The sequence below is a fragment of the Ascaphus truei genome, chromosome 3 (assembly GCF_040206685.1).
Source record: "Ascaphus truei isolate aAscTru1 chromosome 3, aAscTru1.hap1, whole genome shotgun sequence".
Lineage (NCBI taxonomy): Eukaryota > Metazoa > Chordata > Amphibia > Anura > Ascaphidae > Ascaphus > Ascaphus truei.
Genome location: NC_134485.1, coordinates 125,765,061 through 125,782,258, shown reverse-complemented (window position 1 = coordinate 125,782,258; position 17,198 = coordinate 125,765,061). Strand labels below are relative to the sequence as shown.

The 17,198-nt window shown below is 44.3% G+C and overlaps 1 protein-coding gene across 1 annotated transcript in view; it reads right to left on the bottom strand.

Moving 5' to 3' along the window:
- The window catches only part of LOC142490668 (uncharacterized), a 33,710-nt gene extending 16,888 nt beyond the window's left edge, over positions 1-16,822 (bottom strand). The window contains exon 1 of the mRNA XM_075593085.1: positions 16,721-16,822. Coding sequence (XP_075449200.1) covers positions 16,721-16,822 — 102 coding nt within the window. The remainder of the gene's footprint in view (positions 1-16,720) is intronic.
- Between the last annotated feature and the right edge of the window lie 376 nt (positions 16,823-17,198).

The window sequence follows — 17,198 nt, the reverse complement described above, 5'->3', positions numbered from 1 at the left end:
AAGGCTATGCAACAAAGGTCAAGCCCAACTGGTTACCCCTGAGAGCTGGGGGCCCCTGGCAGCTAAATAGCACCATAAGCAAGGGGACAGGTATTGTAACAGTTAAATGAGGTTAAGTTTATGGTCAATGACACAGCATACCATATGCTCACCATAGATTGTAAATTGTTGAGTACACACAAATTAAATCAGCTGCTGCTAATGTTGATACACACACGTGTCCTATTGGTATCTAACAGCCTGACTAAACATAAAAGCCATGACATAGCACAGTTCTAACATCACTGTATAATTTGAATCTTAGGGCCTCATTCAGTAAGCGTCGATAAGGCACTTATCGACCACTTAGCGGCCAAAATGGCTACTCATATTCAGTAACCCTCGATAAGTTGGCGATAACGGCCTGTATCACCGAAAAATCTTATGACCAAAATCAAATCGCCGACCAAGCGGCGATAAGGCACTTTTCGACAATTTTCGGAATGATCATAAACACGCGCGATTCTAGTAGCCGCGATTCGCCTATCGCGGCCCTAAAATGGTGATCTTATCCCCAAAGCAATATGCCACACAATTTTGGCAGATTGGTGGGGAGATGCGTTGATGAGCAGCGATAAATTGGGATTATGAACATTTTTGGCCTTTTTCCTGCATAAGATTGATATGGAGATCCTCCCCCAGGAGGTATAGACGCAGCACAGCCGAGATGAAGAGATACGAGAAGGCTGATGTAGAGACTATAAAATCTTTATTGGCATAGTGTGCAAAAGGATCCTCTGTGCCAATAAAGATTTTATAGTCACTACATCAGCCTTCTCGTATCTCTTCATCTCGGCTGTGCTGCGTCTACACCTCCTGGGGGAGGATCTCCATAGCATTGCTGACCGTCGTCACCACGCCGGGTTGTTGCTGGTATTCTACTGGTGCCCCTGCTGAACCCGGAAGTCCCGACACTGCCGCCGGTCATATGACCACCCACCACGATGGAGCGAGTGCAGGGTTGGCGGCTGGAAGAGGTGTCGGTCGCTCGCCGCGCTACACTACATTGATCCAGTATTTCCTACTACACAGAGGAGTCACTGCAGGAGGACCGGCGGTTCCACAGAAGACACGAGGACCTGGATGTTACGGTGCCATTAACCCCTCTCGTGAGTGATTTTGTCTGTCTTTACACTATTGATGCTTGATATAAGCCAACTGTTATGAAGGACTGTGTTTATATACTCACCTATTTGGGGTTTGCCATAACCGGTGTCCCATGATTATTTTCATAATACTATGCAACAGCTTTGAACATTTCTGAGCGCCTGGTGGGTTAACACATTGTTTACCCGTTACATATATGCAGTGGTTGACAAATCACCAAAATATCTACTCGCCACACAAAAAAATCTACTCGCCACCTAGTACCAAACGTGTGCTGCTTGGGCCAATATTTACTCGCCTGCGGGTTAAATCCACTCGCCCGGGGCGAGCAAATGTATAGGTTTGTCGAACACTGCATATATGCATAAGATTGATGCCTGTGGTCTCCGGAGCTGATACACATTAATACCAGCAATGGAGCCCCCCGGCATGTATCCGATGCAGGAAAAAGGCATTTACAGTCACTTCATTACCTTAGTGGCTAATCGCTAAGGCAATGAAGGGGTTAACCACTCATGCCAGGCTTATTGTGGGTAGTGGGGGTGGGTGAAGGGGGTATTTGGTCCTTAGTGGGTGTTTAGGCCTTGCGGGGGGGCAGGAGGTTGTGGGTGGACTTAACCCCTTCATTATCTTAGCGGTTAATACCGCTAAGGTAATGAAGGGGTTAACCCTACCACTACCCACACGCAAGGTCTAAACACCCATCCTTGGGGCTAATACCCCCTTCACCAACCCCCGCTATACACAATAAAAAAAACACACACACACAACCGCCCCAAAACCCACCTCCTTGGCTAAATTAAAATTGCAATATTTAATATACATCAATACACCCCCTGTTTCCCCCCATAATTCAATACCATTATTTATTTTGTAACATACAATATTCATACCCCAGACCTACGGTAGTCCCCTGTAGTCCCGACGGGTGTACGCAGGCTCCACAGTGCACCAGTACCCCAGGGTCTGGGGGTCTACAGGTGGTTCCCGCCAGGCACATGGGCCTCCAGGTTGTCCCCACGGGTCACCATGGGCCACAATGGGGTCCACAGGTGGGCCCACGAGTGTCTGGGGGTTCCCGGGTCAACCCCACAGGTGCCTGAGACCCTTGGGTGGTTCCCACGGGGGGCAGGGCCCCTATAGCTTTGAGGCCCCCGGTTCTTCCCTGCAGGTGTCCCCCGTGGGTCCGCAGGTGGTGCCCATGGGTGTCCGGGGGTCCTCAGGTGGTCTCCATAGGTCCCCAGACCAAAGATACCAACCCTGTATGTTAACAAATAAACATGGCGTACATTTCAATCAATCCCCCCCCCTTCCGCCCAAACACATACAGTACAGTAATGGTCAAAATAAATATTATCCAGATATGGATAATAGATTATTTGCCCATTATTAAACACAACATTAACCAGCATAAATAAAGTAAATACATACATTTCTACTTACCACAGCAGCAGGTCCCTCTGTCCTACATTGCCAGAAAGCATACATAATAAAGAAATTCTAATGGCCCCTAACCCCTTAATCACCTTAGCGGTTAATAACCGCTGTAGTAATTAAGGAGTTAACCCATCCCTGCCCCACTACCCACCCGGGAGGCCTAACCACCCACCCCGGACTGACTATACAAACCCTGTACCCATTGAGTAGTATAGTGGTACATCATACCCATATAATAATAATATGGGCATGATAAGCCTCTATATACTCAATGGGCACCCCAATCACAATATATTTATGCACAAAACACACAATAATAAAACATTCAAAACCACCAACAAAAAAAACACACTTCAATAAATAAAAACAGTAGCCAGCTAATCCAATGAATACAAGCAATAACAAGATCAACAATTAATTAATTAAACCATTAAACAAAGCAATGAATTAATCAAACTCAGAAATCTTTCAAACAGTAACCAATCAAACCAATTAATTACTAAACCAACTCAAAAATAATTCTAACAGTAACCAATCAAAACAATTAATTAATACAACATTAATGAATGAATTGAAACATTAAACTACAAAGAAATCAAATAAAAACATATCAGAAACAATCATTAAACGCATTAGCCAATACAATACATCCTTAATTAAAAAAGAAAAACAATCGGAAACATTTTATTTCAATCAAGCTGAAAAATACCAAACAATTACATCCACATAATAAACTAACATTGCAAAAAACAGCAGCAATACAAAGCCAGAAATGCCCCCCAAATATTGTCCTAATAATATATTGATCTGTAGTCTAAAGTAGTACAGATCAATATATTATCAGTCAATGTTCAAAAATAAAAAATTAAAAAAACACATCCAATGTAAAAACCTGTAAAAAATTAATTTACAAACATGCAATATATTACTTACCATTAGAAGCGCTGGCCCTCTGACTCCTAGGGAAACAGGAAGCTCATGTACCTTGAAGGCCTCAAACAGCATCCGATGCCATCCGCCATGAAGATCTGGATCAGGTACCCAAATCTTCTTTCTTCTTTCTTTAATCACCTTCTTCTATCTTCATCTGTCACAATTTCTTGATCTTCTTTATCTTCTATCTTCATCTGTCAATCCATAAAACCCCAAGGTAGATCCCAACCGATGTTGTCTCGTCGTCTTCTTTGGCTCAAATGAGGCGTCACGGCCTTAAATAGGGCTTGTGACATAACATGTTGCCTACAACTGGTTTAACAGCCATATGATTGGCTGTTAAAACCATGTGCCAACTTTATTTTTTTATGAAATCACTTAAAGGGAATTATGCAAGCCAATCAGAAGGGCTGTGCTTCATTTGCCTTTAAGATGCCGTCAATAAATACAAGATGGCCGCGTCACATGGTATTTCAGCCAATCAGATCGTGGGAAGACATCCTTGAGAAGAATGCAAGAGTCGAGATGGTGCATAGCGAGAAATTAGGGCTGAGATGTAAGTAGGGGCAGAAGAGTGTAAGAGTGTAAAGCTTTAAAAGTGAGGAGGAGAATTGAGTGTGAGATGCGGGATTTGATCGGAAGCCAGGAGAGGGATTTCAGGAGGGGTGACTTGGAGATAGATTTAGAAAAGAGTAGAGCGATTCTGGCAGCAGTGTTTAGGATAGATTGTAGGGGAGACGGGTGAGAGGCAGGAAGGCCGGCCAGCAGGAGGTTACAGTAATCAAGATAGGAGAAAATGAGGGCCTGGGTCAGAGTTTTAGCAGTCGGGCAACAGAGGAAAGGGCGTATCTTTGTAATATTTGGGAGGAAAAAGCGACAGGTTTTAGATACGTTTTGAATGTGAGAGGAGAATGTGAGAGAGGAGTTGAGTGTGATCCTTAGGCAGCATGCTTGCACTACTGGGTGTATGACTGAACTTCCAACAGTAATGTGCAAGGAGGTAGTGGGGCCAGGTTTGGGATGAAATATGAGGAGCTCTGTTTTTGACATGTTAAGTTTAACTCGGCTACTACTCTACTACTCTCTGCAGAGATGGGGGCCAACATTTTAAATTGACAACATCAAACTAAAACATGTATAGCCATGCTGTAAAATGGCTGCAGTCATCTCTCCTGCTGGCAGTAAGGCCTGGTAAGTTATGGGCATTCCAGCAGTAATCATGGAGGTTTGCCCTCACACCCTGGTGAGGTGCCTATGTATGGATGGGAGTGGTCACAGGCTCTGACTCCCTGGTTGGTGATGTCAGAGTTGTGTCAGCCCCCAGAGGATACATAAGGCACAGCACTGATCAAAAGTTAGGAAGTAGGTAGTAGTTAATAGTTAGAGGAGTTCAGAGTTGAGATACACTGCATGAATAATGAGACTGTGACCAGGGACCTGGCGCAGAGTAGATATCCCTACGGGGATAGGGAATCCCTACATTAGGAGGACTATACCTTTCAAAGGGAAGTACGGTGAACAATGGAGGGCTAAATTCACCCATTGTGGAGGGCAGCTGGCCCACCATACTAATAAAGATTATTCTGATAAAAGAGACCCTCTTGTGTAAGTGTGGAGTGATTACGCAGGGGGCTGCACCACAGAGGAGTTCCTCACCAGGACCATCCACAAGCTCAAGCTGGGATCCTGATGAGGTGGAGGCGCTGCACTGGGTATAGGTAGGACTCAAGAACACTACCTCAGCTGCCTGTCTGGGTTGGCAATCCCCAAACACCATCATGCGGGAGACTCAGGAGTCCTGTTGCCAACAGGTGCACCACCAGATCACACTGTAATGGGGACTGGTTAGACCACAGGGGCCAATATGAGATTGGGTAGGTCAGGCCAGTCCAGAAAACCCGTTACACATGTAAAAAAAAAAAACGAGGACTATGTTGAATGAATAATTATTTGTAAATATTCATCTGACATGTTTTTTTCAAAGAATAGAGTTTTAATCCTTACATACCACTGACACCAATTATACTACTAATCGTGTGGTGAGAAGTATTTAAATGGTATATGCAAAAATACACACATACGCATACTGTATACAATTATTAAGTCAATATGTCTAACCACAAGTTGAATAGGTTAATTGTTAGTCTCTGACTTGATATCTTAAAATGTGTTGCTGAAAGTGTGAAATATGCAAACTAAACAGGTAAACTTTAGTGAACACTTTCACAAAACATGAAAGCTTCCTAAAAAGTTGTAAAAAACTTGTGGACCAAACTTTGAGACATCTATGCACGTTTCTATTTGTCTAGAACAGCTCTACAATTAGTATAATATCTAGCCCATTTTTAACAAAGAAGAAAAACTACAGTGAAAGCAATGGGATTTTTCAAATGAAAACAGATTTTATACAATTTTTTTTTTAATCTGGTGCAGTATTTTGCACCAGTTATGTCCTGTTTGTGAGGCTTGACAATAAAAACAGCATGGACAGAACTCACCAGGAGTTTAAATGTAGGTACTTGAGTAATGTTACTGCATTAGCGTGCAAGGGCCAAAAAAGCCCAAAACATTGTTCATTTGACTGGTGTTTCTTTTGGGTTTTTTTTGTAGACAATAATTTTTATTTTCATTTATAATCCCATATATTTGTAATGGTGTTTCCCCCACCCAATCGCAGATAGGGATCCTTACAGGTGTGTGGTGCATATACCTGCTGGCAACAGGAGGGCTGAGTCATCCGCCGATGGTAGTGGGGACACAGGAACAGGCTTCTGGGGTTCATACCCCACATATCTCCTTAGCAGTGCAGCGCCTCCATCTGCCATAGGCTCTAGGAACTGAAGGTGATCTCCCACGGTAGACCTTTTTACCTCTCCTCCCAGTAATGTCACATACCAGGCAGGAGGTATATTGCAAAACAAGAACGGGTTTATTACTACACTCTGCAGTAACAGTTACACAGCAGTCTTCTGCAGGATACAGTCTGTCAGGTCAGCTATCATTAAAGATGGTCCCTGGACCGTCACTACAGGCCAAGGGCATCCGCAGCCATCCTAGCTCTTCCCCACCTCCCTAGCGGAGGCAGAGGTATGGTCCACACTCACTCTTCCCCGGAGGGAAGAGCAGATGCGAAGGCCCCTATCTCACACTCCCAGTGGTGTGACCTGCCTTCCTCAGAAGGGAAGGAACAACCTCCTAACTTTAGGGCAGTCCTGCCCTTAAGTACACCTAGAAGGCGGGCACCCCATTGTCCCAGGTACAACAGGACGTACCACCCTCTCCTGCCACTCACGTGCAGTACCAAAGGTGAGGGTGAAAACCCCATACCAACTGCTGGCAACCTGATAGTACCAGGGTTTACTGCCAGCCCATTGGGTAGAATAGTAGTTAGGGGTGGCCCTGCTACATATTGAAGCTAAGAGACTTTGATAAATTACCTTCTTATTATTTTAACATTATTCTTGAACTAATAAATACCAATAATTGGTATTAATATTTATTCTGCACCTGTAGTCATTTACTGTTTTCTTTCAAACAGCATTAGGATTAAACAATTCCTCAAATATCTACACAGCTGTTTGCGAGATGAAATCCTGGTAGCACATTACAGCCAAAGGGAGATCAAATAATAATGTTACTTTTATGTATTGTTATTGATAAATTATAAGCAGATATTTGGTACAAAAAAAATAATAATAAATGAATGGCATGATGCAAGTGATTACGTTAACCCACTGAGTAAAGGGAGATAAGGGAGTTCAGACATTTAAATCAATTTAGAAAAAAACATGGTGCTCACATCAGATGAGAAATGTCACCAAGAGCATGTTCTACTAAAATCATTGTGGCTTATCATTTCTCTGATCATCAATGACACTGACATACTTATTGACAGTGATGTATTTGAGTAGTATTCAATTACACACAGAAAATCCTTCTTTTCTCCTGCTAGTGTTCTGGTCAGTTCAGCTGAAATGCCAAACCATGAGACAGTGAACGATTTCTGTATTTTTGTAGTTATACTACTCATGGAGAAACGTTGGTTGCAAGTTTTGATACCTTTCAGTAAAAAAACATCACAATTCTTAATAGATATACTCATATATGAGTAGATTTGCTGCACATTTTACAAATTCATGGTTGATAACAAAGATGTAAATAAAGTATATGAAATGTCAACAAAAGTACCAACTTGGAGATAACATCAGAATAAAGATGGACGAATTAGTCAAAATCAGCAGATTTTTTACTCAAATCTGATCCACACATGGAAATACAAAAGTGGATTGGGAGCATACATCCAAACCTGCTCTAGGATTCCATCTTCATGGAATTTGTGAAATCAACAATTGGATTTTATATTAGATATGAATGCACATTTTTCTAAATTTGATTTGCGCAGAACCTGAAATATGGGTTTTGGAGGAGAGGAGAATATCTTATGAGGAAGGGTATATTGTCAGCGACATCAGGATTAGAACCCACAACCTACTGTATGCTATGCAAGGCAGAAGTTCTAGCAGTGAGTTAAACCAGGATTTGGATATATCAACTGTTGCAGCATAATTTTGCGCTCTAATGCCTCTTAGTTTAACTGAAGTCGCTACTGGTGATGTCATACCAACTTCTGTCACTAAAACCTGAAGCGTTTGTTGCAAACATTGTTTCTTCTGGGGCAACAGGGAGAGTATCAGGGATTCTCCTATAAAGAGTTCTTATTGTCTTGGAAACCGATTGGTATTTAACCCAATCGTGTCCTGATTTGTGTGACTGGTTGATTTCAAGCACTGGTTGTATATAGTGTGCCGTTACAACCAGAAGGAGTTGGAACAAGGAAGGGGTTAAACAAGGTATTGTATATTGAAGTACAGTTAATTGTTAGTACTTGTATAACTCCATAGTTGCAATAATGAGCAGGATTGAGAATGCCACTCAATGCACATCTTGCCCCTTGTATGTACACATCGTGCACCTGTTCCAGGGAGCATACCGCTGTGAGAAGTGTGAACAAGTGGTCTCTTTAGAGTCAGAGATTGCTTATCTGCAGAGGAAACTTGCAATATTGAGAGACATTGATAATCTTTAAAGGAGTGTAGTGCTCATTGAGCAGGCCCTGGCTGGGACTAGTGGTGCAGATGGTAGAACTGTGAGTGAGGAGCAGGTAGGTAGCTGGGTAACAGTTAGAAGGGGAAGAGGAAGAGGCAGGCCAGTTCTGAGCTGACCCATCCCAATAGATTTGCCATATTGAGTGAAGATATTGGGAGTGTCAGGGTAGGAATGGCAAGGCTGTGAGAGACTGATTCCTCTAGTAGCCAGGGGAATAGTTTCTCCAGCATAGAGGGAACTCAATATACTCAGAGACCAAGAAAGATTGTGATGATAGGGGTCTCCATTATTAGTTAGATAGATAGGGCATTCTGTTGTCGTGTCTGCATGCACAGAACAGTTTGTGTTCTCCCGGGTACTCGGGTTCGGCACATTGTTGATGGGGTAGACAGGCAATATTAGAGACAAGCTCTGTATCTGTGTTCAGAGAAAATGCATGTATCACTTAGTCCAATAATAAATCCAATAAATCATATCGCTTTCCTCATCAACACAGGCAATATTCCAATAATGACTTGCTAGCAGATGTAGTCAAATAATACTTCTATAATGGGGAGGTATAGGGAAATACAACATAGGTTGGCCACACTGCTCAAAATAAATCAACAGTGGGACCCCAACTAGTAATCCCAAGCATGATAACACTCCCAATGGAGCTAGACTAGATAACATCCATGGAAGAAAAATAATAAAGCACACTCACACTTGGCAATGTTGCCAGAAATCCTGTGTTAGCCTGCAGCTGCAAGATAGATACTGAAGGGTGTATCCCTGGAGGGAACATGCAGGCAGTGCACTACTTTGAGGTGCATATAGAAAAAAGATGCGACGGTGGCTGGATCAGATGCAATAAAAATAAGCTTCTTTATTAAGGAACAAGACAAACAGGGTTCACATGATGCTGTAGAGGTAGACAGATTGTTGGTAGGGGCTGGGACTGACCTGGCGGTGTTGGTACATGTTGGCACGAATGACAAAGTTAGAAATAGATGGAGGGTCCTAAAGAATGATTTCAGGGCTCTAGGCCAAAAGCTTAAGACAAGTACCTCCAAGGTAGTATTTTCTGAAATACTAACAGTGCCATGCGCTACCCCAGGGAGACAGTCAGAGATTAGGGGCCTCATGCAGTAAGCCCCGATAAGGCTTTTTCGGCATTTTATAGCCATTTTTTTCCTTCCTGATTCAGTAAGTGCCGATAAGTGGGAATTATCGGCAACTTTTCCTCTCGATAAGAACTTATCGGGAGACGGCTGCCGATAAGCCACTTATCGGCACTTTTTAAACCCGGCTGAATTCAGGAAGCCCCGATCAGCTTTTCGATGCTGATCGGCACCCCAGATTGGAGAGTTTATGGCCAATCCAGCCCGCCAAATAAAGTTGGCAACTTGCTGGAGGAGAAGCATCGGCCGGGGCGACACTTAGAAAAAATCAGCCCTTTTTCCTGCCTGTGATTGATGCCGGGGGTCTCCGGAGCTGATACCCGCACCGGAGACCCCCAGCATGCATCCGAGGCAGGAAAAAGGCATTTAAAGGCCACTTCATTACCTTAGCGGCAAACCGCTAAGGCAATGAAGGGGTTAACCCACCGTGCCATCTTTATTGTGGGTAGCGGGGGTGGGTGAAGGGGGTATTTGGCCCTGGGTGTGAGTTTAGGACTTGCGGGGGGGTTGCGGGGGCACTTAACCCCTTCACGACCGTAGCGGTTAATACCGCTACGGTCATGAAGGGGTTAAGGCCTCCCGCTACCCACCCGCAAGCCCTAAACAACCACCGATGGGGCTAATACCCCCTTCACCCACCCCCACTACCCACAATAATAAAAAATACACACACCAGCCCCACACTAATTAAATAACTAAATATATATATATATATATGAATGACCCCAACACTTCCCACGCTCTGATTGGCTGCCGTACCATGTGAGTCCGGCCATGTGTCTTTTCATGACGTCATCTTAAAGGCAATTGCAGCAAAGCCATTCTGATTGGCTGTGGGCCGTGGGAACCATATGACGAAAATGTGACGTCATAGGCCTTTAAATGCCTATGTCGTCTCATTTTGAAGCCAGACGCCGAGGAGGAAGGACCTCCTCTGAAGAAAGAAGACCAGGGCGTGGCACCGGACGGCAAGAAGACCCCGGAAGAAGGTAGAAGAATACAGATGAAGATGGATTACAACTAGAACACCCCTGGATTGTCGTGTTTTATTATTTTAATGTTTATTATTTTATGGTTTTTTATTTTATGGGTTCCTGTTCGTGGATTGGTTCGTGAGTAAGCTGATCAACGGGAGTCGGTGGGGGCAAGTAATGGTAAGTTAAATAAAGAAATGTATTTAATGTAACTGTGTTTTTTTTTGCTTTTTCATGTCTTGATTTTTTTTATGCATATCATTTCTTGCCACTGTATGTATGTATGTATGTATGTCTAGAGAGTTATATACATACAGGGTAAGAAATGATAGTGTTTTTAAAGCTTGATTTCCTGTTTTGTAAATGATTGTGGCTATGCTGCTATGCATAGATGTGTGATACACTACCGACACGCTTTATTGCGCATCGGCCAGATCCGCAAGCCGGGAGATTTCCCGGCTTGCTAGTGGCCGCCCCTCGGCGTGCCGCGCGTCATAGACGCGCGGTCACGCGTCTTCGGGAGCCTGCGCCCCCTGCACGCGCGTCCAGGGCTCCCCGAGGGAGCCCTGGTGTCCCGCGATGTGGGGGACGGCGGCAGGGGGTTCCGGGGGACCCGGCGGACCCGGCAGCGGTAGGGAGAGCGCCCCGATCGGAGGGCGCTCTTCCGCTGCTTCGGCGCGCGCCTGTCACCCTCGGGCGCGCGCCAGGCTACTGCTGCGGCCAAGAACGGGCAAATGCTCGAATAAACTTGGCCGCAGCAGTAAATGTATTTTATTATTAGAGAGATGTAAGTTTTGGGCTGTATGCTGTACTGTAGGTTATGGAGAGGCTTGCTTTAGTATATTGTAAATGTTGGTGTCCTTTTTAGTATGTTTTGAACTTGTTCTCTGTTATGATAGCTATAGTTAATTGTGTAATTGGTATGGATGGTATTTTAATTGTTTAGGGATGTAATTCATGTGTGTTTATTCATTGATGTTGACTTTATTTGCTTACGTAATATAGTTCTTGTGATGTCAGGCTATTTGAGTTGGCTTACTGTATTGTTAACATTGATTTGCAACGTCTACATGTAGTTTACATGTTATGCTACATGTATACACTGTAAAAGCAATGTTTTAAGTGGCATTTGAGCCTTCAGATTGAATGATTAAATGAGATTTGGTTAGGAAATTGCTTTTTAATTCATTGAGGATGTTATGCATAAGTGGTGTTGCCATTGCAGGATGGCTTCACCCCTTAATTACCTTTGAGGTTAGTACCCGATAAGGTGATTAAGGGTTCATTGGTATGTTAATGTAATTGAGATGTATTGCCTATTTATTATTTTGGCAACGGACCACAAGGATGATGCTGGCGACGGAGCCTTCTTATTGATGAGGTTAGTTGAATTTTCTTTATTTTATTAAGGTATTTAATGTGTTTAATAATGGCCAAATAATGTATTATCCCTATGTGGATAATAGTTATTTGGCACATTATTGTACTGTATGTGCTGGGGGAGGGGGTATTGGCCCCAAGGGTATTTGGTAGGACTCCCCTGTGGGTAGTGGGTGAGGATGGTTGGGGGGGTTAGTGGGTGAGGGTATGTGGGTGATGGTGGGTTAACCCCTTAATGACTGTAGCGGTTAATAACCGCTATGGTGATTAAGGGTTTAGGGGACATTACATTGGATGTTTTAATTATTGTGTCTGTTTTGCAGAAGCGGATGGGGCATGGGCAGGATGAAGATGAGGACGGCCTTCATCGTGGCAGCCGGACATGGGTGGTGAGTACTATATGTATTTAATTTATTTATTGTTGTTTATGTATTTTACATACACAGGTGGTGTATGTTTTGTATTGCAATGTTTATTGGGGGCAAATGTCCCCAATAAACATGCTATTCTGCCTTAACCCCTTCATTGCCTTAGCGGCTATCCGCTATGGTAATGAAGCAGCATTTATGTATTTTTAATAATATTGTGCGGAAGCAGGGGGCCCCCTGAGCTGAACCGCATTAATTTGTGTCTCAGAGACCCCCTGCTTCCCGAATTACAGGCCCCGGTTTGGGGCATCGGTTACAGTGTCGCCGCCATATTTATAGCGGGCACGTCGCGAATGGGACGCTTTAAAGACGGCGGCGACACTGCCACCCGATAACACATTCCGGGGCCTGTAACTCGGGAAGCAGGGGGTCCCTGGTCCACAAAGTGATGCGGTTCAGCTCGGGAGACCCCCTGCTCACTGTACAGTATTATTAAATAAATATTAATGCTGCTTCGCTACCGTAGCAGATACCCTGTAAGGTAAGGAATGAGTCTTTATTGATGTGTGTGTTTTACTCATAGTGTAGATGTGCAGAGGGTCTCCGGAGCTGAAGCGTTTTTGTTTTAGGTCCGGGGACCCCCTGCTTCCCAAGATACAGGCCCCTTTAGGGGGTGCCGGTATCCCTCTGCTTTGTGTACATGCCGCGGTCACGTGATCGGGACCTTTAAATGCAGAGGGATACCGGCACCTCATAAAGGGGCCTGTATCTCGGGGAGCAGGGGTCCCCCGACCTGAAACCAATGCGGTTCAACTCCGGAGACCCCCTGAACATGTACACTATGAATAAAAGTTGTTTAAAAATACTTTATTTGTTGCCGATGTTTGCGCTGAGAGAGCAGCTTGTCTCTCTCTGCTGCAAACATCTATCGGCAGACAAGGCCTATCGGAAGGCTTATCGGGAGCCAGCCTGTATCGGCACAGGCTCATCGGCAGCTTCGCTTTCGCAGTGTTTCAGCAGGGATCGGAAGTATTCGGCCCTTACTGAATACTGCGAGGGCAAATCGCCAAAAAAAAGGCCAATCCCCCACCTATCCGCCACACTTGGTGAAAAGATTTTATCGAGCCTTACTGGATGAGGCCCCAGGTATGTTAATGCATGGTTTAGAAAGTGGTGTAGGAAGGAGGGTTTTGGGTATTTAGAGCACTGGGACTCCTTTCCTGAGAGGTAATCTTTATGGTAGGGATGGATTGCAACTCAATGAAGATGGATCTTCTGTGCTACGGGGGAGAATGTTAAAAAGGTTGGAGGAGATTTTAAACTAGGATGGAGGGGGGAGGAACAATAAACAGGTAACAAACAAAATAGAATAGATGGGGATGGGGAAATAGCAAGGGGTCATGGAGGTAGAATAGGGGCAAGTGCGAAGATGGCAAGCAGCGAGACACCCATTGTAAATACAGATAATATTATAAAACTTCTAAAGACTAAACCCAATTGGTGTAGAAATGCAGCAAAAGATAAGATAATACTACAGACTGAAAACAAATCTTAAATGCATGCTTGCTAATGCAAGAAGCCTGACAGATAAAATGGGGAGCTTGAATTAATACAGTAGCAACAAGGGAGCAGTATGATACAGTTAAAACTGCCGGTTGTGGCCCAATGTTTGAGGAACATCTCTGAGCATCTTACGGACACTCCGCCAGTAAGTCCATAGCAGGCTGTAATGGCCTATTGGATTAACCAAGCAGGGGTTCCGGCGTTTAAATGGGACCCGTGCAGTGTGAATCCTACCGGGCTGCACCTGTCTGTAAGAAACACGCAGAAAAAGATAGAATGAATCACTCCACCTCTAACAGGGAATCGCAGGGCTTTTATTTTAATAATATATTATTGTAACAGGGGGTCTCCAGAGCTGAATCACATTGATTTCATATCTGGGGACCCCCTGCTTCCGGAGTTACAGGCCCTGTTATGGGGTGTCAGTATCAAAGCACCCATGTTTAAATTCTCCTGTGTCACGGCCCACGTAATCGGGAGATATAAACAAAGTCGAGCGATACCGGCACCCCATAATGGGGCCTGTAACTAAGTAAGCATGGGGTTCCTGGACCTTAAATAAATGTGATTCAGCACCGGAGACCCCTGCTACAATACTGTGCTATCAAATTAAATAAACACAGTTTAATTACCTTAGCAGCTAACAGCTAAGGTATTGAAGGGGTTAAGCAAGACTACCTGTTTTATAGGGGGTAGAGGTGGTAGAGGGGGTGAGTGAAGGGGGTATTTGCCCTAGGGTGGGGGTTTAGGCCTACCGGGAAGGTTGTGGAAGGGGTTAAACCCTTAATTACCTTAGCAGTAGTAACTGCTATGGTAATGAAAGGGTTAACTCCTCCCACTACCCACCTGAGAGGCCTAACCACCCACCCTGGGGCAACTTCCCTTCACCCACCTCCTCTGCTCCGAATAAACGTTACAATACAAACATCAATACAATACTTTGAACAACCCCAACTCTCCCCCCCCTCCCACATTCAGTACTGTAATGGGGGAAAAATTCCTATTATCCATATCTGGATACAGTAATAGCTCATTTGCCCATTAAAAAATAAAACATACAAACATAAGTTGACCTTACAGGATGAAGGACATCATCGTCCCCCTCATCTTCCTCTTCTTCAGTGGGCATCAACAGTAAAATAAAAAAAACTAACTACTGTCCACTACCCCCTTAATTACCTTAGCTGTAATTAACCACTATGGTAATTAAGCCTAACCATCCTCCCCGGGTAAACTACCCCCACTCTCAATAAACCAATTGATATAAACAGTGGTACACAATGCCCTACGGGCATGGTTTGCCACTATGGCAGTCAAAGGGCAAGCTGCAAATAAAAAAAGCAGCAAATAAAATACATTACGTTTCAATTTTTTTTTTAAATGCCCATAAACCAATTGATTGGCACAGTGGCACACATGCCCATAATATGAGCATGGTTTTCCACTAAAGGCAAACCCCGCATTAACGTACACAACTGGTCCAGAGCATGTATGTACAGCGAAAATGTACTTAAAGTGAAGCACTACCTTTTTTCCACTTATCGATGCTTCGGTACGGGTAGGGAGCCAGTATTGCTGTTCAGGATGTATTGACAGGCGCATGCGCAAGCTGCCATTTGCCTATTGGATGAGGAGAATCAGCGCGTAACTACTACAGCGGTTAGTAGGGCTGAAAAAGTGTCCGTGCTCGCGAAGCGAACTTACGGACATAGGGTTGGGTTATGGTGCTATTGAAAATATGTCCTTTCACACGAATGTACATAAAGTGAGTGTCCTTATGTAATGCTTGCGCTCACCATGAACAAGGCCATGAACAAGGCGGGACCCCGGTACTGAGGTGGGAGAGTATAGAACACGCCACCCACAGCAGCGGAGGCACGTCTGGAGAGTCGATAGTCAAAGTTTGCCGGGTCAGGGTTGGAGAGAGTAGAATTGTCTTGATACTTGTCGAGGTCAGAGGTTGGAGCCGGGAGAGTTGTCGTAGCCGGATGCTATGGTCAAGTGGTAGGAGCCAGTAAGATAGTTGTTGTTCATGTGCCGTGGTCAGGGATGGAGAGATACGGAAGGTCAGAGGCTAGCCGGGGTCGATATCTAGAAAAGGGTCCAAAGTCTAGCCGGGTCGGTACACAGGAGATCAAACACAGAGACAGGCAAAGCAAGGCAATACAGCAGGAACAGGGATGTGGGAACAGCAAGGCTACAATGAACTATGCTTAGCCAAAGAAGGAGTAAGAGCTGAGCATATATGAGAATAGGCAGCCAATGAGACAGGGAGGTGGAGCGGAGGAGCGTCTTCTGCGGAGACAGGGATAGGCTGTGAGGTGCAGGAGACAGATGGGACAGATTAGGAGTTTTGACACGCAGATGGGGGAGTGGTGCACGTGTGTCACGTGTGCGCGCCACAAAGGACGGCCGCGCATCACAAGCGGGGGGCAAAGTCAATCTCTATGGAAGCATTGAAAGACTTCCGTGGGCGCGTGTGCTCTGTAAGCTGTGCTGGAGTATGCAAAGCATCAGGTAAGGAGGAAGCACGCTGCGGGGGACATGCTCCCCGATTCCTTACACCTTAAACCGGGGTATGCCTGTATAGCAGTCAATAGGCAACCTAAAAAATATATATAATTAAATAAAATACAATCAATGTTATTCTTACCTTTGCTGTCTTCACCTTCCTAATCCGACTCCAGCAGCAACCTCTTGATCGAAGACGCTGGTACTCCAGTAAGCTCTTTTCTTCTTTCTTCTTTCTTTTCATCCAAACATTTCATTCTGCTTTAAGTGTATAATTCAATGTAAAAAGAATTTCATAAACATTTGAAGATTGTGTAAGACTGTTATAAAGAACAACAACAACAAAGATGTTCAAGTCGATAATTGTATTCATTTTTTTTTGCTTTTTGGGATCGGATTAATGGCCCACATGTATTTGGCTCTCTGGATATTGATCCTCGGCCACGTACATTTCTCTCTGATCTGCCTGACAATGTTTGAGATTGTTGGCTTAAAATATTTTGGCAGTGTGGCTGCTATTCAGCTTCAACTAAATTGGGGGTTGCCTGTGGCTGGTCTTGAGCTTCAACTAAACTGGGGGTTGCCTGTGGCTGATGTTGAGCTTCAACTAAATTGGGGGT